Raw genomic sequence first — 27372 nt, 5'->3', positions numbered from 1 at the left:
CCCGGGCCATTTAGTAGGGATGGTCGAGTCCTATCGCAAGAAGGAGTAGTCCAGATAAACGAAGAGGGTCGAGGAAGTCATGGTACAATTAGGATTCTCGATTAGCAATGAATAAAGCCTCGAAAGGGGGTGAGTTCAAAGTCCTAATAGGAGTAGGGTTGTTTGAAGCAAAGCTGGAACGGGGCAAGGACTCCCAATCCAGATAGGGGTTTAATTCGATTTCAAAGAGCTGGTGCTATAAATACAAGAAGTCATGCAACAATTAAAGACCTTCAGTTCAACACACAATTGCCCTACGCAAAACTCTCAACATCTTGAGATTTTTATTTTCTTTTCTCCAGCCGACACACCTTCAGTTTGGATAAACAACACTGTGAAGGCAACCGGCGAACATCCTCAGTTTGGATAAACAGCACTGTTGCTGTAGAATCAGCCGTTCCTGAAGCACCTTCAGTTTGGATAAACAGCACTGCGTCGAGGTCAACTGGTTATCTATCCAAGTCTCGGTCGAAAAGGATTTTCGAATCCTTATTGGCAGAGGTCATCTCATTAACCTTCTGGGCAAAGTGAGGTGTTGCCAAGTTACCACATTCGGCACCCTAAGAGCCGAATTTGATATTGAACTTCGCAAAACTAGCAGCCTTGTTTTCAGGCTCTAAAACCCAAAGACTGAGAGTGTTCCTTCCTCAGTCGCAGTTGCAAGATAAAGGAGTTAACAACGCGCTCAACGTGACATCAACAAATTTTACTCCTCGGCCAAGCTCGGCTGACGAGTTGACACGCCCCGCATTCAACCGAAGGACTTAGTTAGCTTATTAGTTATTCAGCCTGCGCGCCGTGTAGGCTTTGTAATTTTTAGGGTCAACATTGACTTCAAGAAAAGAGGCGGATCAGGCAATAGATTTGATGGACCAAGCCAGGGAGGAGAAGCAGCATTCGTTAATGTGACCGATGTCCAAAGAATGATCGACTCGGCCCTAAAAAAGGGGTCGAAGTTCCCAAAATTCATCCATCCATACCCGGCTTATGTAGAAAGGTTCAAATACCCGTGAGGCTTCAAGATCCCCAATTTCAATCTATTCGTCGGAGAATCGTCCTTATCCTTGTTAGAACATATGGCTTGGTTCACGGCGCAATGTGGAGACGTCAATAGTGACTTCCATAAACTACGGTTGTTCAACTTTTCACTGACAGGGTCAGCTTTCGCTTGGTACATTAACCTCCCACCAAACTCCGTAGAGAGTTGGGAGAAATTGGTCGAGAAATTCCATGAACAATTCTATCGACCAGGGATAGAAATGTCCGTCTCATCGTTGGCTAAGATGGCTCAAGCATCCAACGAATCCCCAATGGAATACTTAACAAGGTTCAAGTCGGCCAGGAATTGGTGCCGAGTACCTCTCCCTGAAGTTGAATTCATCATAATTACCCTAAACAGCTTGGACATGGAATACAAAAAGAAGTTTCTGGGGGCAAATATTCGAGATATGTATGAACTTGCTCAACATGTTGAGCAGCATGATTATTTGCTCCGAGAAGAGAAGATATCGAAGTCACCATCCCGGGGAACATTATATAAGAATCCCACGGTTAGCTATACAGTGGCTGAAAACGAGGACACCTAGTATGCTAGTGTGGACGCGGCCGAGATAGTGATAGATAAACCTTACGTCTGCAAGGCATTAGCTCAAGTTAGTCCCAAAGACACCAAGACCTGCTCGGCCGCCGAAGAGATGAGTAAAACAACAAAAGTTTACACTTTCGATATCACCAAGGCTGATGCAATTTTCGACCAATTGTTGGTAGCAAAAATCATCAAACTTCGGCCAGGACACAACATCCCTAAGGCTAAAGAATTGAAAGGCAAAACATATTGCAAGTATCATAATTCCAACAAGCATGCCACTAATAATTGCGTTGTATTCCGAGACACGATTCAAAATTGGATCGAGAAAGGAAAACTAAAATTCCCGAAGAAACAGATGGCGGTCAACATCAATCCCTTCCCCTCAACAACAATTGGTATGGTGGATGCTCATCTCCCTCAAAACAGAGGAAAAAGGAAGGTCGAATACGTCCCGGTGCAGCATGTCCGTAAGCAGAATGGTCAACCAAGACTGAAGATTGATTTCTTTTCAAATGCACCACCTACGGAGCCCTTTGGGCTGGCCATCGATGAACCTATAACACGTTCGAGTTCCAAAGAAACTCATGAATCAATGGTTTTATGCGACCATTGTAAAACACCAGTTGAACCTAAAAAGAGGACATCTTCGGCTCCAACTTTAGGCCCACCATCCATGACCTTTACAAAATCGCCAAAGGAACCAAGTAATGGTCCACGATGCCAAGTGTTTGAGAGACTAGGCCCACAGGTACAAACAAAAGACCAGGACCAGGCCCCGGTCAGGCGGCGTCTCGACTTTGACGCACCATTCTATAATGAGGATTATTACTCGCGCAATGCCAATAGTTCAGGCTCGTCAGTCGATTGAAAAACTTTCAAACCGCCCAAGCCACGAGACCAACGTTGGTACAGTTACAATTCTCCAACCAGCCTATATACAACGTTGTCTAAATCTCAAACACGTCGTCGCCAGCTGATAGATTGCATGGCTCAACGACAAGAAGCACAGGCCAACTCTACTACCGGTGGCAGCCAAAAGAGGCCGTAGAAAGCGTTGACAATCGGCCGACCCCGATTATCATGACCGAATTACTCGAAGGGAAAAAGGAGTTGTTCGTGACTTTGAGACCACCATTGAAGAGTCTAAGAAACACATCAAGCTCCTTCTTCGACCTGGGGAGACGAGAGCTCGTCTCGAGCATTTTAGACAAGAGGCCAAAAGGAAACGTTCTCCGTTACCACCGCTAGAACCGTTAGTCAAGGTACGGCGCAATCTGCACCCTCCATTCCTCGGTGAATCCTTGGAGTACATGCGGGAGTTTCACAAGAAATATTCCGCCAATGACTTGTACGGACTACCCAAAGCGTGTCAGGAAACTCTCGACCTAGCACTAACTTGCCCTGATGCCGAGCAAATTATCCAAAAAACTTCCGACCCAGGAATGAAAACTAGGTTCCAGCATATACGGGAGGCTTGGGACCTCGACTTTGACGTCGATCCCTACACAGATATCGACACCGCCGAATTACCTTTTTCACTCGAAGACCTTCAGCATTTGCGATATCATTTCGAAGTTTTGTCGGCTGTATCTCTTTTCGTCCTTACGACCGATGAGGAAACCCGGGTGGCGCGTTTAGACGCGTATCTAGACACAAGGAACGCCCGCATCGCCTACAAAGAACAAGCTCATAAAGTACTACAAGAACGAAATAAGTCTTCGGCAGTAAACGCGTTCGAGGAAGGTAACCAGAATAAGATAGATTCGGTCAATATGCCTCAAGAGTCGGTTCGTGTCGAGGCACTAAAAAGTCCGATTGAAGACACTCCAACGACTGATACTATGATTACTTCTCTGGAAGATGACGACCACGACCCGATGGGTCCCTTGGTCCTCGAACATATGGAAATCAGTATGGTCCATGTCCTACCGGCAGAGTTCCAACCAAGCACCCATCAGTCAAATTTCTTAGATGGGGACGTAGTTGCCGAAGAAGCAACATAAGTGGATTTCGTCGATAACGACAACGATGGGGAAGTCCGAAAAGGCAACAACCTTAAGGCAGCCTTGGCTGAACTATTTCCCCGTTCCCCCTCGGTTAATCTCCAACATCTAAAGCCGTTATATGTCACGGCTCATATTGAAAGATTTCATATTTCTAAGGTGTTTGTCGACTGTGGAGCCACAGTCAACATCATGCCGATGTCCGTCATGAAGGCATTATGCCATTCTGATGACAAGCTTATCCCGTCATGGATAACAATGAGCAGCTTCATCGGCAGCAAGTCTCAGACCAAAAGGAGTGCTCCTGTTGGAAGTCAGCGTTGTCGATCGTCACCACATGACGACATTTTTTATAATTGACTCCAAGACTGACTATAATGCATTGCTCGGTCGCGATTAGATCCACCAAACCAGTTGCATTTCTTCATCACTATACCAAGTTCTCATCTTTTGGGACGGTAAATCGGTCGTAGTGCACCCAACCGATAATCAGCCATTTGAGGCCAACATGATTTAGGCTTGCTATTACGACGATCACGTCGGCTATATCACCCTCCAGGGTTTTAAAGAAGATGGACGGCTGACCAGAATTTCAGTACAGAAAGCTATCGAGGTAGGCACCAAGACTGCCCAACAGGATTCGACGAGACTCGGCTTGGCAGATTTAATTACCGATGCCGATGATTGACGCCACCAAACAAGAAAGGCGTCAGGCCGCGATTTCATCAACAATGGAATGTCTGCTAGCCCATTGGTACACCATTGCCAAGCAGCCACATTCCGGCATAAACTTAATTGAATTTTTGGCCAAAGCAGATAACGGCCCCGTTCTATCTTTCGAATTTTTGATCGGTACGATTGAAGTTTATATCGATGATGTGGTGGTGAAATCGAAAAGCCGCCGAACGCACCTGGAAAATCTTCAACAAGCATTCCTCCGCATGCGCAAGCATAATCTAAAAATGAACTCGGCCAAGTGCGCCTTTGGTGTATCGGCAGGTAATTTTTTAGGGTTTTTGGTGCCCCATCGCGGCATTGAAGTCGACGAAAATAAAGCTCGCGCAATCATTAGCGCTCCACCCCCGACAACCAAGAAGCAGCTCCAGTCATTGCTCGAGAAGGTCTATTTTCTCCACCGCTTCATCGCTAATTCGGCAGGCAAAATGAAAACATTCTCTACGCTCCTCAAACTTAAGGATTCCGACAAGTTTGAATGGCGCAAAGAGCATCAAACGGCATTTACGCAAATCAAAGTGTCCCTTTCCATACCACTCGTACTAGTTTCACCTTGTCGCGGCAAACCTCTCAAACTGTACAGTTCGGCAGCCGCTGAGTCCATTGGTTGTCTCCTCACGCAAGATAACAATGTTGGCCCTGAACAAGCTATCTTTTATTTCAGCCATAATCTGAATTCGCCGGAGCTCAACTATTCACCCGTCGAAAAACTTTGCTTAGCTTTGTTTTTCGCCACCTCCAAACTTCAGCACTACATGCTTCCATCTGTTACGTAGGTCATTGCCCAAACCAATGTGATTCGTTACATGCTCACTCGGCCTATCGTCAAAGGCTGAATTGGGAAATGGACACTAGCTTTATCCGAGTTCAGTCTACAATACGTACCCCAAAAGGCCATCAAAGGCCAAGCTCTCGTCCATTTTTTGGCCCAACACCCTTCTTCTTATGGTTTTGGGGGCAGCGACATCGAAATCAGCTTAATCACAACACGCGACAACCACTAGACTATGCATTTCGATGGTTCCAGTACTTCGACCTCGGCTGGTGTTAGTACTGCCATTCAATCACCCGACCACTACCGCTGGTATTTCTCTCTCAAGTTGGATTTCAGCTGTACAAATAATCAAGCTGAGTATAAAGCTCTTATTATCGGCCTTCACGTCTTACACGATTTACGAGCATCCCGCGTTCTCGTCCTCGGTGATTTTGAACTAGTAATTAACCAACTCAACGGTGTGTTCCATTGCATGAGTTGTACTTTGGCACCCTATCACATGGTCGTCACCTATTTGGCCGAGTCGTTTGAACTGATCACATTTGAGCATATTTCGCGTATTCGAAACACGGACGCTGACGAACTCGCCCAACTCGCCTTCAGAACACAACTCACAGGGGGCAAGCTAAGCCGGGTAACACCCACAATCCTGCGATCGTACCCAACCTTGGTCAATCAACAAATTCTCCAGCGCAATCACGTGATACGCACAAGGGTGATGTCGTTACCATCGTTACTCGAACGGGGAGACCCCGTAGAAGTATGTGTCGTCGAGACACTACCAGGTGATTGGAGAAAGACGATTTTACGATACCTCGATAACCCCGATGGGAAACACGACTGGAGAACAAGGGTCCACACCACGAATTACGTGTCATACCAAAATGAATTATACCGAAAGGGTAAGGATGGATTACTATTATTGTGCATCAGCCCACAGGAGGCTGCCCAAGCAATGGTTGAGGTACATAAAGGAATTTGCGAAGCTCACCAATCAGGACGCAAAATGCGCTGGTTGCTTCGACAACACGGTTACTTCTGGCCAAGTATATTAAAAGATTGCATCGAATATGCACGGGGATGCATACCGTGTCAGATTCATGGACCAGTACAGAGAGCCCTGGCCGAATTACTCCACTCAGTTACTGAACCATGGCCGTTCAGGGGATGGGTAATGGACGTAATCGGCAAAATCACACAATCGTCGGGGGCGGCAAAGCACGCATGGATAATAGTAGCAACCAATTACTTCACTAAGTGGGTCGAGGCAAAATCATATGCCGAATTAACAGCCAAAAAAGTCTGCAATTTCGTAGAGGAAAATATTGTGACCAGATTCGACGTGCCAGAAACGATCATAATCGACAATGGCACAATCTTCACAGCCGACAGGTTTAGGGAATACACGGCAAGTCTGAATATCTGACTTGAACAGTCTACGCCGTATTACCCACAGGCAAACTAGCAGGCCGAAGCAAACAATAAAGTGTTGATCGGTATTCTCAAAAAAATGGTAAGAGAGAGGCATGGGATGTGGCATCTAAAGTTAAACGAAGCATTATGAGCATACCGAACTTCACCTCGGTCGGCCACCGGAACGACTCCTTACGCGTTAACTTATGGACATGATGCTATGTTACCAGTCGAGCTAAATATAAACTCATTAAGAGTGATCGAGCAGAGTAGTTTGTTTAGTGCCGAGTATAGTCAAGCTATGCGACAAGAATTAGAAGACTTGGAAGAAAATCGGATCGACATGGGTAATTTATTAATAGCACAGAAGAAAATTATCGAGCAAGCTTATAACCAACGCGTCAGACAAAAAACGTTCAGCGAAGGAGAATTAGTTTGGCAAACGGTGTTGCCTATTGGGATTAATGACCCCAGGTTTAGCAAATGGTCGTCGAATTGGGAAAGACCATTCATTGTTCACAAAGTTCTCAGCAAGGGGGTGTATCATCTCAAAGATCGGACCAGTTTAATTCATAAATTGCCGATTAATGGAAAATTTTTTAAAAAGTACCATTGTATTAAACTCATGAAAGGGGGTGAACAGATACATTCAAAAGGCTTCTAAAAATTCTAAGGGGTCGAAGGGAGGAAAGCCTCGGGGCAGCTTTCAACTCCAGCCACCTCACTTCGCTCAAAATTATCTCAGCCTGCCTCGTCTTCTTATTAAGCTACAATTGCTGGATGTGTTTTACACCGGCAGCGAAAGCCGTAAGCCGAGCTCTATTTGCCTCGAAGTCCCTCTCAAGCTCTGAAGCAGCAGCGGACCTTTGCTATTGAAGCTCAGCAATCTGATGCTGAAGCTCGGAGATCCGACGATCAAACTCGGTCAGCTGTGCATTCTTTGCTTTTATCGACTCCACCTCTGCCCGGCCAGTCTCATGCGTAATCTTGGCCACCTTCAAGTCGTCCTCGGCCTGCAAAGCTTGTTCAAAAATAGTGAAGTGTTGCCGAGTCCGCTCCAGAAAGTCAGTCAGATAAGCGATATTCTCCGTGCTCAGAAAACAGCCATTGGCAAGGTCGTTCAAGAACTCCCCAACGGAGTCAAGACCCTTGCATTGGAGGACTTGGGAGGCGGAGAGGGACAGAAGCTCTTGTAGCTTAACAAAAACTTGGGCCTCAGGCACGGCCTGCACTGGTTCAACAGGGGCAGCAGAGGAGCCGACTCCATCAGTCGTACTCTTAAAAAGAGCATCGAGCTTAACTTCCCACAAAGGCTGCACATAAAGGAAAATCCGTAAGGAAAAAGGAAAAGTAGATGGAATGCATAACAAAGGGAATGTGTTTCTAGACCTACTGGGAGGAGACCTTGGCCATGCCCTCTGGTTCATTGCTCAAACCTAGAAAACTTAATGGCCGAGCCAGTGCCTAAGACCGGTTCTCAATTCACGCGGCCGATGAAAGTTATCTACATTTGATGGTCACTGAGGTGGCCAGGAAATGTAGACAATACCTCTCAGCGCATAAAATTGTCGATGAAATGAACGTTCGGGCACCTGACATTTAATATTGTCCTGGGTTCAGATGTATCATAATAAAATTGATAAAGGAAGAAGAGCGAGCCTTACAAAGGTCGAGGTGACTTCTTGCGGAGGAATGTTAAGGTCTTCATCTTGTGGATGAAGCGGCGTTTCAACCGTCGCCTCAAGCTCGACCAAAGGCCTCTTCCCACGGTCGGCCATAGGAAGATCCGGATGGACAGCTACCCCGACCACAGGAGGAGGATGGACAGGAGAAAGGTTGGTTGGTCGGGGGCAACGTTCCAGCGGAATTTCGTCGCTCTTGTCGTCCTCATCATCCTGAAATAAAAGCTGTTACGATTCAAAAATCAGATAAAACAAGGATCATGAGCAATGGAATCATACATCTTCCAAAATAATTATTGGTCGCTGGATAGGGGATGCCTCGGCAAGTGCGGTCGTTTCCTCCAAGACAGGCGCAAAGACCGGCTCCGAAACCACAGCTGGAGCAGCAGCCGTTTCGACCGTAAACCCGGTCGTTGGTACGGCCGGGGGTAGTTGGCCCACCAGGGCCTGGACAATAGGGACGACAGGAGAGACGACAGGAGCGGTCGACTCCGTGGTCTAGCTGGAGATAACATGAATCTCTCACTTCCCCTTCTTCACCACTGTCTTGACGCGTTTTAAAGGGCGGGGAATGTCATCTACCATCTCGGCGCCCTAATGAGGTTGTTTTATTGGCGAAGCTCGCTCGGTGGTTTTAACCTTCAAGGAAGGGATCGATTTTTTCTTGGCTGCCGCCACAGCGACCACATCCACCCTCTTCAACGACCTGCAATCTATGAACACAGGATCACATTAGAAAAGGGGTAGTGATAAATTGAGGAAAAAAATAGGAGAAAATAGTAGTTGTCTACCTCGTGCCGGCTCTATGGATTGAGAGGCAGAGATTCTCTTTGGCCGATCATCGAAAAGTATGTCGATGATGTTTTCTACCGCAGCCCCAAAGAAGGCTCCGGTGTATTCTTCCCACCAGTCACCAAAGGTGTCTGTGCCAAGAGATTCAGGGAGAGCTGGTCGGAGGCGGAATGTTTTTCACCGATCCTGAAACTCCTTCTTGGAATCTCTGCACTCCCTCTCTGATGAGCCAAAAAGGCGCACTCGGTTGAGGAGGGAACGGGAAGTGAGTAGGGGGATCGGACAACCTTAAAGATATCCGAGTTGGTTGGTCGTGAAATGGGGGTGGTAGACTTCCCAGCTGGCTCGGCGAGGATCCCAGCCAAGGGGAAGGTCACGTGCCAACACGATCGACCCCCAATGCTGGTGAAGTGTAGCATCTTCACTATCATCCTAGGATGATGATGGAAGCCTGAATTCGACGATGACATACCAGGAATTCGTCGTCGGAGAGAACTTCTAGGCCAAAGAGGTATTTGAAGACTTTTTCTGCCTGGTGAGGAAGTGGCGGCCGAGATGCTAGTTGAAGGCCGAGCGAAATAGTGGGTTGGAAGGCAGCGACATCCTGTCGAAGGGTGGTAAAATAAACTTGTAGCCAGAGTTAGAAGACCCAGAGAGGACCATTCTGGTTTGCGTCGATTTTTCCAATGGTCACTTCGGCCAAGCAGCGGAAAAGGTTGGCGAGAACGACCGAGTTAAGCGCCAGGGTGTGACCACTAGCCAGGGCTTCGGCCACTGGCATGTTCTTGACTAAGCATTTGTTCGACCTGGTACAACAAATGAATTTGTTGTACCAGTAGAATAGGAAGGCTTCATGTTTTCCCTTCCTAAGACTCTCCTCACCTCGGCCAGCGAAGTGAAGGATGAGGGTGTTGTAGTTAAAAAAGTTCTTGTGTAACTTCTGAACTTCTTCTGTCGAGGGCTCTCGGTCATCTCGTTTCAGTGTCTCGACAGCTCGATCTTCGAAGAGCGCCTTAAGATCGAGATTCGACTGGTTCCCAAAAAGAGCCGCATCTATCGGGATCCCAGATGGAGGAGTCCCGAGAATAGCCGAGACGTCAAGCATAGTGGGGCCGAGAAGGCCAAAAGGAAGGACCATGATGTTGGTGGCCGAGCACCAGAAACTCAACCCTGCCATGAGGAGCTCCTTATCCATGGTTAGCTTCATGGTCGAGAGCTTGAGGGCGTCATAGATACCAAGGGTCTTCCACTCTCGCCAAAGAAGTTTTCCATTCGGACGACCCAAGCCACCCAGTTGGCGTTGGTCGTGGGCCAGGCACCTTGGGGCCTCAATAGGTCCCATTTGGACCAGTCAAACCCTTGCATCAAGGGTGTCAGGCAATGAGCCTTGAAGAGAGTAGTGATTGATGAAAGAACCACATACTTGAAGAGCGGCCCTAGGAATTGGTGGGTAGTGCTCAGGTCACCTTCGAAACGCAGAGTCTTGATGTCGTTCCGATCAATGAAGCTCTTGCATTTGCTGCATTCGTCGCTAAGCTTGGAAATAAAGGTATTTAGACTCATCTTGAAATTTGGAAAATGCTTGGAGAGGATTTCGGGAGCAGGAATTTGTTTTCTGGGACTTAGAAAGCAAAATGGTTGAGAGAGTTTGTGAAGGTTTCTAGAAACGTGAGTACAAATAAAGGGAGTTCAGGTATTTATAGGTGTTTCAGAAGGAAGATCAAGCGTTTGGTATTCGAAAGCACTAGTTTGAATTTGGGGGAAAATTAACCCGAAAATGGCCAATCATTTTGGATATTTTGGGAACCTTCAAGGATAGGATCGAGGTTTTCAAGGATCTGGGACGCACGATTGCGTGCGGCGGCGGTTTTAATGCATTAATGAGGAAGAGACGCTTCGACGGGCGCACGTTTTCGAGGGCCATAATTGAAAGTTGTTAGGATTGGCAGAGATTCGACACGTGGCTGTACATCGGGAGTAACGAGGATAATGCAATCATATCCCATAAATGTGCATGGTAATGGTTATCAAGAACAGTTAAGTCCAAAAAGCAAAAGATGTTTCCGCTTCTTCAAGGTCGAAATCCGACCAAAGATTGGCAGTCAATGACCTCAGAAGCGAGGGGGCAATGTTTGGGCCCAAAATAATATTGTTGGGCCGAGTGTAGGTTTGTGCTTGGCCCAAAGCTAGGTCAAGATACTATGGGCCGCCTGATGATCCCGGGCCATTTAGTAGGGATGGTCGAGTCCTATCGCAAGAAGGAGTAGTCCAGATAAACAAAGAGGGTTGAGGAAGTCCTGGTATAATTAGGATTCTTGACCAGCAATGAATAAAGCCCCGAAGGGGGGTAAGTTCAAAGTCCTAATGGGAGTAGGGTTGTTTGAAGCAAAGCTGGAATGGGGCAAGGACTCCCAATCCAGATAGAGGTTTAATTCGATCTCAATGAGCTGGTGCTATAAATACAAAAAGTCATGCAACAATTAAGGATCTTCAATTCAACACACAATTGCCCTGGACAAAACCTCTCAACATCTTAAGATTTTTATTTTCTTTTCCCCAGCCGACACACCTTCAGTTTGGATAAACAGCACTGTGAATGCAACCGGCGAACATCTTCAGTTTGGATAAACAGCACTTTTTCCGTAGAATCAGCCGTTCCCGAAGCACCTTCAATTTGGATAAACAGCACTGTGTCGAGGTCGACTGGTTATCTATCCAAGTCTCAGTCGAGAAGGATTTTTGAATCCTTAGTGGCAGAGGTCATCTCATTAGCCTTCTGGGCAAAGTGAGGTGTTATCAAGTTACTACATTCGGCACCCTAAGAGCCGAATTTGATATTGAACTTCGCAGAACTAGCAGCCTTGTCTTCAGGCTCTAGAACCCAAAGACCGAGAGTGTTCCTTCCTCGGTCGTAGTCGCAAGATAAAGGAGTCAACAACGCGCTCAACGTGACATCAACGAATTTTACTCCTCGGTCGACAAGTTAACACGCCCAGCATTCAAATGAAGGACTTAGTTAGCTTATTAGTTATTCGACCTGCGCGCCGCGTAGGCTTTGTAATTTTTAGGGTCAACAGTTACATACCACAACTCATTTGTCTAAGTCCTCTGGTACCAAATCCTTGAAGTTGTCTTCTCCTTCTATGGTTCAAAACAATACTTTTCACCATACTTGATAGGAGCATATTTATGCGACTTAATTGGCTTGTGCTCGTGCATTTACGTTGTGTTTCCTTAGTTATTTTAGTCCTTTATGCTTCTTTTGTGTGTTTTCAGGTTCATATGATGGAGTTGGTGAAAAGATGCATTTTGGTGCCTTTTGGAGCAAAATTGGGCTTGGAATGATCATCACATGCTTGGAGCACAAGGATTGGACATAATTGAAGACTTGAAGTCGACAAGGATTCCTATCACGAGAAGGTTTCCAAATTGAAGGAGGTTTCCCACTCACATGAGGATTCCTAGTTGGACGAGGATTCCTAATCACACAAGGATTCCTACTTGAAGTAGGAAAGTTAAGCCCAGGGTTTCCTATCTTGGTTTGACATTTCCTAAATTCTAATTGTCCTTATGTCCCAAACACTTTGAAGACTTCATATGCATTCTAGGGCACAAAACAAAGGTCTCTTGCATTTTTCCTTCCCTTGCCGTGCACCATGTCAACTTCCCCTTTCTCATCATCCCTTGCCGTGCAAGGGAACTTTGTTTCCTTTAGTTTTAGGACATTTAAACCTTTCCTATATCACATCTGCACCTCCCTTGACCTTTCCTCTTCCTTGCCGTGCAAGGGAGATGGTTCTTTCCTATTTCCTTGCATTAAAACACATTCCTTTTGTGTTTTATGCCATTGCCGCAACTTTTAATTAGTTTCCTTTAAATTTCTGATTTGATTTCCTATTTCTAGAAGCTTTTGACTTAATTTCTATTTACCTAAATAACCTAGGGTTTTAACTCCTGAAATCCTATTAATAAACATCCTTGTTGCAGCCACAAGGGGGGATTCATTCACCATTCACGCCAGAAAATCATCCCATCCCTCTAACACATCCATACTTCACCATTCTCCATAATTTCTGCCCAAAACCAACCCTTGCCGTCCCCTACATCCATCCCAAACCTAAATCCATCATTCTACATCATCCATAACCCCCTAAACTCACCAGAACCTCTTGTGCCGTAGCAAAGGAGAGGAAGAAGATTGCTTGAAGATTCTAGCTATTAAACATTAGATCGTTGGAGTATTTAGGTGTTCTCTTTCTTATATTTACAATGTATAAATCTGTTTTCCTTTGTTTTGTGAACATGAGGAACTAAGCCTTTTGGCTAGGGGGCTATTCAATACCATGATTATGCTTGCAAGATGAATTGATTACATCCAATTGTTATTTCATAAGTTGTGAATTCAATTTGCTTAACTGTTTGATTGATAACTCATTCTTGTGTGTTGATTAAGGTGGCCACTTAGTTTTTCATGCAGGGATTTGAAGCTAAAATATAAGGGAATTTCACCTAATAGTTATAACCTTATATTTGCTAGTAGTGGAGGTCGTTTATCGACGATCGCGTTAAGTGAATTCTTGGTAAAAGTTTCATGCTTTTCATAGTAACAATTGCCTCGTCAATACCTATAGTTTTCATGAAACTTAATGATCTTTGATTGTACCTTTATTGTGCTTTTCACGTAAGGGACTTTTAGAGAATGTTTTGAGTTGTTGTATGCGCATTCCCATCCAATTCAATAACTTAAGGAAAACTTGAAAGTTAAAAAAGTGCTGTTCACGGTTAACTTGGGGTATTGAGTTTCATGATTTATTGAAAGAAGCAATTGGAAATCAATTTGAATGCAAGTGTGTCATGTGTGGAGAAGAACCCTCTAGTTAGCCCATCATTCATCAATTCACCTAATTTAGTCTAAAGAATCTGTTTTCTTTGTCCTTGTCTTAATTTACTTAATTTTCGTCAAAACCAATTCCCCCATTAATTTAAAGTGTTAGATTAGTTAGAAATCAATTTAGTTGATGTTTTTAAGTGTTTTGAGTCAAGTGATAACTTAATTTCGTCCAGATTTGAGTATAGTGTTCAAAACTGCCCAGAAAGTGTTTTTAAGGCAGTTTTGAGTGTTTGTTTGCTGTTTTGAGTCTTTTGGTTTGTTTTGGTGTTTTATAGTTTAGTTTTGCATTCTTTGAGTCTAGTTTAGTGTTTAAACTTTGTTTTTACGATTTTGAGTCAGTTTAGAGTGTTTAGCAATCCCTCCTAATCCCCGGTTTAAGAACGATCCCTACTTACATATCTACTACAATTGTCAACAAGAGGGTTTAATTTGTGTGTTAAGTAATTTTCGCATCAATACTCAAATTATTCCCATTCATTTCCCACATGTCTTTGTTCCATCATTGGATGCTGCACAACCTATTACTCAGTCCTTTACTCTCAACACTAGTGATCTTGTCTCTGACTCATCTAATGTAACATCAAGCTCCACTTCAGCTTCTTCAAGGTCTTCTAAATTATATGCAAACACAAATGAGTTACATCCAGATACAACAGTCTCTTAGGCTCCAGATTTATAGTTTGTGAATCTTCCTTTAACCAACAATCATCCCATGCAGACAAGATCCAAGTCTGGAATTGTCAAAAAGAAACAAGCTTTTCATACTATGTTACATTTAGATCCAGATATTGAACCAACTTCGTTCACTGCAGCATCAAAGTCAGTTTAATGGTAAAAGGTTATGAGTGAGGAAATAAATGCTCTTCTTCAACAACATACATGGTCCTTGGTTCCCTTGCCTCCCAATAAGAACTTGGTAGGATGCAAGTGGATTTACAAGATCAAAAGATATCCCAATGGTACCATTGCAAGGCATAAGGCTAGATTAGTACCCAAAGGTTACTCTCAAGAGGCTGGTTTAGACTATCATGAAACCTTCAGTCCGGTAGTCAAGCCAACCACAGTTAGGGTAATATTGTCTCTTGCTGCAACCAAAAGGTGGAAACTCAAACAACTTGATGTCAAGAACGCATTCTTACATGGCTTCCTTGATGAAGAGGTTTATATGTCACAACCAAAGGTTTTCATTGACAAAGACCATCCTGAGTATGTATGCAAATTGGAACGATCTCTCTATGGCCTCAAACAAGCTCCTCAAGCTTGGAATGATAGGTTTACCTCCTTTCTACTGTCATTAGGTTTTAAATCATCCTTTGTTGACCCTTCCTTATTTGTTAAACATGATGGCAAGTCTATTATTGTGTTGCTGCTTTATGTGGACGATATTATTCTAACTGGTGATAATGATGAATGTATACAAACTGTGGTGTCTCAATTGACAAGGGAGTTTGACATGAAAGATTTAGGGCTTCTTCACTATTTTTTGGGGTTGCAAATTGACTATCAATCTCGAGGCATGTTTGTTCACCAAACCAAGTATGTTCAAGATCTTCTAACTAAGACAGCTATGTTTCATTGCAAAAAATGTATAACTCCTTGTCATCCCAATAAAAAAACTATTGAATCATGGCAGCTCAACCTTCTCCAATCTTACTCTATACAGAAGCATTGTTGGTACATTACAATATCTGACTTTCAGCCGTCCAGATATTGCATATTCAATCAACCAAGTCTGTCAATTTATGTACTCTCCTCTGGAATCTCATTTTGTTGCTATAAAGAGGATACTGAGATATCTCCAAGGTACCTTAGGCTGGGGAGTATGCTTGCGTCTTGGTTCCGCTACTGAATCATGGTACCGCTACTCATTTCCTTTTGTTTGGAGTGTTATTCTGCCATATGAAATTTTTGTTATTCTGAACAGGACGATGGAGTTGATGTGAGGCATGGAGGGCTTGGCCTTCGCCAATTGGGAGTTGCTGCCACACATTGCAAACTTGAGCCCATGGTTGCAAATTTCATGAAGGTTTTATGCAGTCAAGAGATTTACAAGTATGGTTCGGTTTCCAGTTATTTGACTATCTATTGTCTTTTTACTCTGAAGTCCTCAAACCAGCTGTTTCAAATGTAGATATGTTTTGATGGAGATGGGATATGACCCACCCGAACTTCCAATGGGGATGCTTTCCGACGTCCATCTAAAACGATGTAAGGAACTTCCTCGAACATCCTCCTTGTGCCCTTGTCGCCCCTTTGACGTACTGAAAAAGGTGTGCATTCAGGTGAGGAGGTTCTCCAGAATTTCGTGGAGACACTGAAATCAATGAAGGATGCAGGACCGAAGGCTGTGGCTGTCTGGTCAGATTTTAGCCAGAGATGGTTCACCCTCATGCACTCTACTAGGCCTTTTATCTTCAAGGACCATCAGGAACTTGCAGATAATGTAAGCAGAACCAAATCATATGTCACTTATTTGATACTGGAAATGTCCGCTTCGCCGAGAAATCATTTTGGGCCAAACTTGCAGGCTGCAGCTGCACTTGAAACTGTTTGAGACATAAACGTAGCTTCACGTCTCATAGGAGACATGGGTGGTTCTACCCTTGATGACCCCTTGTCTGATGGATAAGGAATCTGATGACTACAAGATGATCTTGAAGTACATGGAGAAGACCTGCGAACCTGTCAAAGTTGGAGATGTTGTAAGGACGCATGTTTATAACAGTTTTGAAATCATTATAATGTATGATTTCTAGACACCTATACAAATTGACAACTTGCGCTGGTAGTGATCACAAATTCTTTTCAGGAGTAAGGGGTCTCTGTCGATAACATATTTGTCATCGAGTCAAGTGCTAGCCCATCTCTGGACGAAATAAAGGAGTTGCCGGACAAAGTCCTCTTATGGTGTGGTAAGATGCCTATTCTTGTTTCTTTCCTTTTCTTTCCTTCGAACAATTAGTTTCTTTACATGAATAAGCACTTGCAAACCTAGAAACAAGGCAAATTTGAAATGTAACAGTCTTCGATAGGGTGAGCAGCTGGTAACCTAGTGAAGACTTAAAAAGAACTTTACATGATAGTAATAAGATAACATCCCACGTGTTACAAAGAATAATAATTCGTAGTACTTCTGCAAAGCTTGAACAAAAACGAGGATTTTACCCTACTTTTGGTTTTTCGTGTGCAGAACATGGAGCTCAAATATGTTGAGGCACTTGCATAAGGGTTTCTTGCCTGCAATATGCTCTCTCCCTGTTCCAGGCTATATGGTATTGTAGTTACAACTTACAAGTCCTATGTCGGCATGATTTAATGTGGTTGATGTTCTCTAATTGTATACTAATGTATGGATTTTGACTTACAGTTTGGAAGGGGCTATCGTGTGCTCTGATGCTGCCTCAGAAGCTGCTAGGTACGGGTTTACTGCTGTGGACAGACCAGAAGGATTCTTGGTTTTAGCTGTTGCTTCTCAGGGAGACCAAATCACTTGAGGTTAAGACCCCGCCCGAGGTATAATCCGAGAATATGGTTTAAATTCAAATTCTGTGAGATGTTTACATTCAGTTTTAACTCAAACGGAGTGCAGTTCAATGACGAAGGATATCAAGTCTTTAGAAGAGAAGAAAGTAGGAGTTAAAGGCTTGGGGAGGAAGAAAACTGATGAATCGGAGCACTTTCTCTGGCAAGACGACATTAAAGTTCCTTGTGGCCGCCTGGTACCTTGAGATAGTAAGTATGATGTTTATGGTCCGAAACAGGTATCAATACTCGACAGAGGGCTGTCGCAGTTAAGTTTTCGAGTCGTGCTTCTCTGTTTTCTTTTGTTTCAGGTAAGCGTAAGGTTCTTGGTGGCAGTGAAGTATGAAGAGAAGGATTCAGCGAGGAGCCGGAGGAGTGAAGGGCGGCTGGAAGTAAAGCCGAGGAAACAGAGTACAACGTTGTATAGACCTTTTTGACCTTTTCTTATGCCGTCTTTTGGATGGAATGGGAAAGAATTGCAGATGAACCTTGTTGTATGTAACGTCATGTCATTACAAATCTTTCCAGTCAATGTACTAATGGTGTTTCTCGGCATCTTTGAACTGTGAAAGCATATATGTATCTGAAGCCTCGAAGGTGGCATACTTCTACTTTATTACGAAACATTTAAATTATTTTTTACTCTTTACCTCAATGTAAATCTGTGTGTGCAGCCGTACACGTATGTGTACATAAAATCGGTCTGATCAAAGGTGTTATGTAGTAGTCTGAGATGAGCGACTTCAGACCCAGCTCAGCCGAGCTGATCGGCGTTACAGGCAATCATCGGCGTATCATTGTCACAAGGTTAGGTGCTAGTCGAGCGGCAGGTTGGGGTTTAATGTCTAGACGGGGTTTAAACGGAGAAAGCGGATTTAAGTAAATATATTATATATTGTAAATAAATACTTGATAACATTTAAAAGAAACACATAATAATATATTATACATGCATTACAAAATAAAATGACATAAATTATAAAGTTCTAGAATATATTGAATATATGAAGAACAAGCATATAATGAGTTTTTATCCAAGTATTTAACAAATCTTTTTACATTTTTTTTGAAAAATTAAAATGCAATATGAAAGTCAAAGTCGCGACCTAGGCGGACGTTGCGGATTTAGGTGCATTTTCTTAATTTTTAAATGCCTAAAGACTAATCCGGACGGTAGCTAGCCATCTAGGCAGGAATTTTCAGAACAATGCATTGTCATATATGACAAGTTCCTCAAATGAGCACCGCGATTGAAAACAACCTCAAGACACAAGACCTAGTTGCTCAAGGGCTTTCAACAAAAGCAAATTAAGTTTCAAAACTGAATGTTGATGGCGTCCTTTTTCTCCCCCACTTATTTTCTCCAGATTTTAAGCACCAAAATTGAAAAACTGCAAAAACTGCGAAATGGTTATCAAACGTGTACGCGGGACTGACAATACAAAATGAAATACACCAGCTGAAGACAGCATGGTAAAGGAAGAATTGGGCAACCAACTGAACCAACTCAACAGAAAAACAACCTTAGTTTTCAACACGTCGAGGCCGGTTTCTATTCATGCTTGTGCTTTTAATGTCGGAATACAATGATTTTCTATGTACGCATATAACTCACGAATTCAATCAAAAAACAGAACGGGATTCGGATTCGAATTCGAATTTTACAGTTGACAATTCCCAAAACTATCTTTGATATAGAGGGTCAAAGTGTTAAAACATAAATCTCCAACAATTGGACTACTATTACAACAACAATACAACAATTCAAACCACCCAATTCCACAAAACCATTTGATTCAACTACCATAATGTCACTGATATACAACCACAGGAGGAATCTTGAATTTCTCCGAAAGGAACGGTATTACCTGCGGTCTCTCAACTAAATCGTGATAGAAAGCGTATTCCGCTGGATAATCGTGCAACCGAAGCTCGGCCTTCTGGTTCGTATGGTAATGATGCTTAGCTGAATCCGACTTCCCAAATCCAAAAACACTAACTTTGTCACAAATTCCCAAAGCGAGCATAATAGCCTGCATACCGGAAGAGTAATGAAACATGGAACCATCATGAACCGCCCCCCATTCCTCAAACGACTTCCCCGTCTCCTCCACAAACCGTTTCAACGAATAATACTTCACGATCCTCGCGCACAACACATCAAACCGCGGATCAGTCACGAGCAAAGGCGCTTTGTGGAATGCATTGCATATCGTGTAATCGAAGAAATGCAGCGGTTGGCAAATGTACATGATCATTGGCACATTTAGTCCATAAGGGTGGCAAAAACAACCATCTCTCCTAGCACAAAAATGCAAAATGTTACTATTTACAAACGAAATGTTGGTTTTCGACCCAACTTTCTCCGAAAAACTCTCAATTCTCGCATTGTTCAATCGAATGACTACCTCATGACTATCAATGAGAGCTCCATTATTACTGTTCAACAAAATCCCACTGTTTCCGACAACTGCACACGACGAATAACGCCGTTGCTCTGAAACCACCAAGCCATTGTGCCTGTCGATGGGCTGCCTAACAAGTCTCACTAAATCCAACATAACATCAGCATGAAACCGTTTGTTTCTCGACCAGTCACTCAAAACCCTCCTAAAATCCAACCAATAACGATAGAACTGAGGAGAGCGGAGCATTACCGGCAATCCAACGGACGTCCTTGTTCTGATATCCTGGTGATTAAATCGCCTCCACGAAGCAAAAGTCCGGTACCGTCCGAGAAGGTTACCCTCCAACAGCTGCTCTATCTCCTTCTTGGCTTCAGCTTCGCCTGCATCAACGGCGGCGAATCTGAGCAGAGTGGCATTGAACACCGGCTTTGGCGGTTGGATTAGCACCTTCTTCTCGAGCTCAAAGGTATGGCGGACGGCGTTCCGGCAGGTCAGCGTGGCGGCGAACACAATGAGAAGGAGAATGCTGAATAATGGGCGGACCGAGCGCTTCATGGGAAGAACGAAGAGATCGTTGAAAGGGTTGATGGGGGCCGCTAAATGCGGCCAGAAATAGATGGGAGTGCAGATCTTGATGCTCTGCGAGTTGGGTTCATCCTGGTTTTCTACAGACTTTGGCATTAGGGAAGTTTTGATTTTCAGAGTGGGATTTGGGAAGCAGATGGGATTTGCATCTGGGATTTTGCTGATGAGTGTTTCAGTGGGAGTGAGGGTGACAAAACGGGTGTGCGGGATTTGTTAGGAAAGTGGGATTTGGTTGAAAAATGAAAATTTCATAGTGTTAAATACTAAAGGGGTTGTGGGGTTTGGACCTGGGAGGGATTTGGAGGTGCTGCCAGAGAAGAACTGGATTGGAGAAACCAGCAGGTGACAAACCCCATCGGAGGTGAAAAGCTTGAGACTTTGAAAGGTGGTTTGGTTTTATTTTTTCTGGTGAGTTGTGGGAGATGCAATGCAGTGTAGGAGATACAGTAAAAAATTGACCACTTTAGATTTGGTGGTGGATTGACGGTTATTGATTGGGCAGTTGAAATCTGTGATTTGGATTTGTTGAGGGTTTTTGTAGTGGGAGAGGGAGAGGGAGAGGGAGAGGGTTGTGCAACAGTGGAGGCATGGTCTCCTTCCCTTTTTGCAATGGGAAGGAATTTATAGGCTGCTTTTCCTTTGCAGCTCAAAGCAACGATGGAGAGTGGGTGGGATTTGGGGTCGGGTCCATTTGGGCTTTATATGCTTTTTTAGGACCCCACATCAATCTGCTGAACGAGGAAAAAGGGCAAAAAGGAAAGTGAGAATAATACAAGGAAAGTGAGATTTGGGGTCGGGTCTATTTGAGTTTTGATCCACTTTTCATTACGCAGAATTTCAATTTTTTCCATATTAAATTTCCATTTTTCTTTTGAGTGAGAGAATTGGTTTACAATTTTTCCCTTTGTGGATTTTCCAAGTAGGACCGAGCTTTCAAAAGGCACTTCAAGTTCTGGAAATTTTTTTGTTATGCTTTTGTTATATCAGGTTCTAAATTGTGCAAACCATTTCTTTAATTAGGGAAAATTAAGCAGAATCCTGCTTATGTACATATTGTTATTTTAAGAAACAATTCTGTTAGTATTTTCTAAGAGAAATGTGAATAATAAACTGCAATTTACTTTTGGGTTTCATTCTTAACTAATTTCTGAATTTATGCCCAAGTCTAATCTACTCCAAAGACAGGCTGAGCAAAGGGAGGAAAGGTTTAAGCAAGTATGTGTAGTTTTCCTAGTTTTTTTTTTTTCTACAAAATATAAAAAAAGAAATAAATATTTGTTTCCCTTTTTCTACTTTGTTCTTTTGCAGCAAAACAAGCATGATTTTGTTGGGAACTGCTTAATTAGTAAAGCAACGGTTTCATATTGTGAATCGTCTTTGTGTGTTTATCACTTTATTCTTTACCGTTCAAGTTTCCTAAATAAAGTTTGACAAGTACGGAATTTGACAATTTATAACCATAAACTTCATTTTGCCCATGGACACCTATTTTGTTCTTTCTTGTTGATAGAGTTGTAAATAAATTTGCACATGTATGTGAATAGTATTGTATAATGTGTGTGTGTATATATATATATATATAAATTTTTTTAGAACTTCTACATGTGTTATACAATTTTCAATCCCCACAGCAACGTGCGGGCACCCTTGCTAGTACTAACTATACATTCCCTAGTCAAATGAGGTCTTTAGACAAATGTCTAAGTAGTTGATGAAGCGTCTTGGTAGACAAGTGATGCACACATGAGTCTAATTGGGGATGCACATAGGAGTACCTTCACCAAAACCTTGACAAGGAAAATCCAGAGGGAAAAAACCATGGTCGAAGAGAAAAAGATAAGCCATGCAATACTTGACATCTTCAAGATGTATCACACGGTAGAAAACACACACAAGGGTATGACCAATGCAATGTAGGTGCCACGTTAAAATCTTGCGAGGTAGCAAAGATTCAGTGGAAAAAATGATCCTGATCGAAGAAAAAAAAGGTACATTAAGGTCAAATGAGTATCTTCGGATACTCCCTTGTGATCAACAAAAGTGCCTAAGAGAACTATGAGTAATGCAATTCAGATAGTTTAAGCATACTAATAATGTGAACAAGCTCCTGGAAGGTTAACTTTGACAATAACTTTATGAAGACGTTAGCAAGGTTGTCATGAAATCGAATCTGATTGAAGTAAAAAAAATATATTAAAATACTAAATTATAGGTAGGCCTCATTCCATTTTCATTTAAAGACTCGATTTGCATTGAGATGACACTTCTTGATGTGAAATGGACATTATCAACTCATTTATCTCATGTAGAACCCCTTAAAGAGACAATTTGACATCAAATTCGTTAAAAGTAATTTTTTTTTTTTTTTTCCGTAAACGTGTTTGATTTTTGTGTCTTTAATTGTTATCATGGAGAGTGAAACTAAGAGTAGGTTTGAGAGCTTGAAAAAATTGTATTGTTCAATAAAAATGTAGTGATACTCTATAAACTATAAACGAATAATCTTTTTTTAGTCATAAAAGTTTTGATCTCAATCCAAACTTAGTTACGTATAAGAATAAACTTCACATTATAATAAGTTATAAATTTTTTAGATCTTATTTTAAGGAAACTCGCATTCACAATTGTCAATAAATACACAAATATATAATATCACAAATTAAGATTTAAGATGAACTAAAATATTATATGTATTTATAAAGTCTATTTAGAAAGAAAAGCATTAAGGAGAGCATAACATACATACATACATATATCCATACATACATACACGCACTAGCTTTTAGAAATGAGGTGTCTTTCTCTTTCCTGTTATATCTTAAAAATTGACATGTTCCAGTACTAACTTAATTCTTTGTATCCATCGATCTAAAACAAAATATAATATTTTTTAAGTACACCTTTAATAATAACCTCTCTAAAATTATAAAATTGGTGTCGTCTGAAAATTATTAACTATATAAAAGGTTTACTCATCAAACGTTAATGCCAATAAGGAGGAGGAGGAGGAGAAGGAGGAGGAGGGGCCTCCACCGAGAGGGACCGCCACCGAGTGTCACCTTGGGTTGGGTCCAACCTCTTTTGCGAAAGAGATGTGCATCGTTTCCATCCAAACAAAAGTTGAATAATTTTGATATAGCAATTAGGGAGGCGATGTCACTTAAATTGATGGTGACTGGAGACCTATTTTGTTTTTGCTTGGACAGGAGAGACACTTACACTATTATAAATAAAATAAAATAATATAAGATTAGAGATCATATATTAAATTAAATCGACAAAATGTAGGGTGGAAACAAAGGACAAACCAAGAAAGAAACCACCAAATTTGCCTTTGACTCAATGGAGGAATCTTTCATTGTTGGGTTAGCATTTTGAGAAGAAATAATTTAGGTGGGTGGGTTTTGTATATTATAAAGCATATCGTATGGAGTGGGTTAACACAAAGGCATTATTCTTAAATCTACTTTAAAATGTTATTAATCCATTAATGCTATAGAAAAAGGCTAATAGATTCAGTCCACAACATCTTGATTGCCTAATATGCTTTGATGGGTCAATTGAGATTTCACCAACTTGGAATTCTACTTTGTGGCCATTGAAGGATAAAGTTGTAGATTTCCTAAATGTGCCTTTTATGGTGCAATGGATACTAAAGTTAAGTTAGGGATGAAAAGGACCATTCAAACACTTTTTTTTTAAGTTATATTATTCATTTGTAACTAGGAAGGGAGTGCCAATTTTTTTAAGGTCTAATGGCATCCTCACTTATTTTTAAGTTCGATGCTCGCCGTTTGAAGATTTCGAATCAATTATTATAGTTAGCTCAGTATGAGGCTTAACTCATTCCTCTACCCTCAAACTGTAGATAATAACATATGTATAAAAATAGAGAAGTGTTATTGGCACTCTAAAAATCTCATTCTACACTCGTCACAAGTGTATTTTTCTTTCTAAATATAGAAAGTTTGGAGTGTAGAATGAGAATTTTGGAGTGCCAATAACAATTCCCTAAAAATAACTAGGAAAAGAATATAGCTAGAAATATAATTTCTTCATTTTTTTTTTTTCTAAAGAAGAATCTATAGTTGCCACCAATGGCGAAGTCAGGAGTAGTCAAGGAGAGGGTCATAACAAAAAGTCCCAAAGAATGTAGACAACCAATTTTTAAACATCAGGCTAATCATTCTAACAACATTTTTACAAATTCATAATTGGGTAATACTTCAATTAGTACATCTCAAACACAAACACAAATAATGACAACCCCTAACTAAATTCATTAGGCTAGAAAAGATACTTGGAGACTAAAAGAATAGAGGGAATGGGTGTAAAATCAGGAGGTGAATTTTCATGAAATGATAAAATGCAGACCCAACAGTCATTTGACATGCCCTTGGAGCACTTAGGAAGCTGCAAATTTCATCAATCTTAGAAGCGAAGCAACTGGCAGCTCCATGTACACCTCATTTTCTCTGATCTCAAACTCCCTCTCCACCTTATTTCTCTTCCCCTCATCCAATCCGTACACATACAAGCTCTTGATCAACTCTGTCAAACAAACAAAACCCAACAAGCATAAGAGTAGAAAGATTCAATATTTGGAGAGAAAAGGCAAAAATTAGAAATGGGGATGGCGGGTTTTTGATAAAGTCACCAACCATGGTTGATGGTGTTCTTGAAAATCGGGAGAGATCTCAACAAATGGGGTCACAGTCATATGAAGTCATGTGATTGGAGAGAAGAAGAGTGTTGAGGCCCAAAAATGTCACATGATAGCCCAATCAAGTCTCGAAGCCCAATTGCTATACAAGCTTAAGTAGAACCTAAATACATGCAAAGATGCGGATCAAGGAAGGAATATATTCATGGACAAGCCATGCTACGGTTATTAAGCTAGAAATTTATATAAATTACCCCATGCCCATGCCTATTTGTCACGCTCAAACAAGCCCAAGTCACATGCTCGAGTCTTATGAAGTGAATTATGGTGTGGATGGTTAAGGAAGTTTACTGAGCCTATGTGGAGTCAAAATTATGGAAGATTTTGGGTTGTTTGGGGCAAAGATCCAAGCCCATAATCTTTGAGGTCCATGTAGGCAAGTATTGAGAGAGAACCAGCCTAGTTTACCCATTTCCCTAGCAAGCTAACCAGCTCAGTTAAGACTAAACTAGATTCTAGCTCTAAGTTCACATGAAACCCATCATAACAGACATTTAATGCTAACATTCCCTTCCTAGTTTATGCAAAAGTTCAATGCGCGAAAGCCATTAGATGCGCAACCAAAAGTAGCGCATGTGGAAAGCCGACCTAGGAAAGCCACGCCTCGGGAAAAAGACATGCTACAGGTTTTAGAGTCTAGCCTCCTTACACCAAAATAGGGGGTAATAGGAGAACTAAGGAGAAAGGGGAGGGAGAAACAAGCCCTAACTAGAGATTCCTTGGAAAGGAACTACAAATATAGGTTGTGAACCTTAAGAGAAACCCCCCAATCCCTTAGCATAACACATAGAGCCAAAGAAACACCGAAAAAATATCACTATGCAACCTTAGTATTTTCCATAGCTTCCCTTTGAATACTCCAACCATCGTAAGCCTTGCTGCCACCCTAGGAAATCCAAATTATCCAATAGAGAACACCATGCAACCATGTCAACTCTCTCTCTCTCTCTCTCTCTCTCTCTCTCTCTCTCTCTCTCTCTCTCTGTCAACATGCTAAACTGATGAACTTCTAGCTTCCACACCATACCTCACTTGAGCAAGCCATCATTTGCTTAATCATGCTATCTTCAAGTCATAGATCCAAACGGGATATTTCCTAAGATGTGCTAATTCTTTCGAGATATTTCAGGACTTACTACAAAATCGAACCAAGGGAGACAAGAGGACGTCGTCAAAGCGCAAGTCCACCTCGTTCTAAAAGTCCCCCAATAAAGATCATCTTGTTGTTGGGTAGAAAAAGTAGAAAACAAAACCGTTCATTGCATGTTCAAAGGAATCAGAGGGGCAAATTCTTGCTCTTAGGGTAATGATTAGAGGTGCGACCGCACCTTCTTGCTCTTATGCGGCTTCGCCACTGATTGCCACTAGCACTACAATTTAGTAAAATTTCTTAGGTTCGACACATTGAAATAACAAATTTGATATTAAATTATATATATTTCGTAAATTGTGTGTCTTATCCTAAATTATCATCTCCAAAATCATTATATTAAAAAAATAAGCTCTAGCCATAGGCCCACAAACTAGCTTTCACATTTAAGCCTGGTTTGGTATTGAGGTGATTCTGAAAAAAGCTTTTATAAAAAAAAAACTGGGAGCTGTTTTTGTGTTTGGTAAACATTCAGCTTCAGCTTTTTTTCACAGTTTTGGGTGAAAAAAGCCAAAAACAAGAAGCTGCAAAACTCAGCTTTGAAAAACCAGCTTTTTTTTCACATCTGTTTTACATAAAAGTTTACCAAATACTATAATACTGCTTTTTTTTTTTTCAAAAACATTTTTACAAAAAAGTTTACCAAACACTCTGCTGCTTTATTTCACAGCTACTTATTCTCACAGCACAGCAGAAGTAGTTTTTTTTCAAAGCACAGCAATATCAAACCAGCCCTTAAAAACAACGTTCATTTGTGCATTCTTTCTCATTGAATATTTTAGGAAAATGATAAAACACACCCTTTTAGCCTCACACACACTTATATTTATTTATGTATGTTGTTTCCGTTTGATTTATTCAATCGACAGTAAAAAAATAAAAAAGGAGGTATGAGAAGTTAAAAAAAGTGAAAATCAGTTCCCTATCTTTTCTTGTCTATGACCATAAAATTTCAGTTTATAGTCCTCTTCCAAATGATGATGTGCTTTCTCCATATATATTCTTAGGATAAATGTTTATTATACTAGTCCTTTAGTTTGTACTTTGTACCATACAGTATGATCAA

General features: G+C 41.8%; 1 protein-coding gene and 1 pseudogene across 1 annotated transcript; one reads left to right on the top strand and one right to left on the bottom strand.

Moving 5' to 3' along the window:
• Window positions 1–14759: 14759 nt before the first annotated feature.
• LOC137743013 (protein ADP-ribosyltransferase PARP3-like) lies at window positions 14760–18055 on the top strand (annotated as a pseudogene).
• A 1003-nt stretch (window positions 18056–19058) lies between these two features.
• On the bottom strand, window positions 19059–21030 carry LOC137743837 (beta-1,6-galactosyltransferase GALT29A-like). Its single transcript, XM_068483770.2, has one exon. It carries the CDS (start codon window positions 20527–20529, stop codon window positions 19252–19254), a length of 1278 nt encoding a protein of 425 aa, XP_068339871.2. The 5' UTR covers window positions 20530–21030; the 3' UTR covers window positions 19059–19251.
• Window positions 21031–27372: the final 6342 nt, after the last annotated feature.

The sequence above is a fragment of the Pyrus communis genome, chromosome 11 (genome assembly GCF_041283825.1).
Source record: "Pyrus communis isolate YQ-2024b chromosome 11, ASM4128382v1, whole genome shotgun sequence".
Taxonomy (NCBI): Eukaryota; Viridiplantae; Streptophyta; class Magnoliopsida; order Rosales; family Rosaceae; genus Pyrus; species Pyrus communis.
This window is presented reverse-complemented; position numbering and strand designations above follow the sequence as displayed.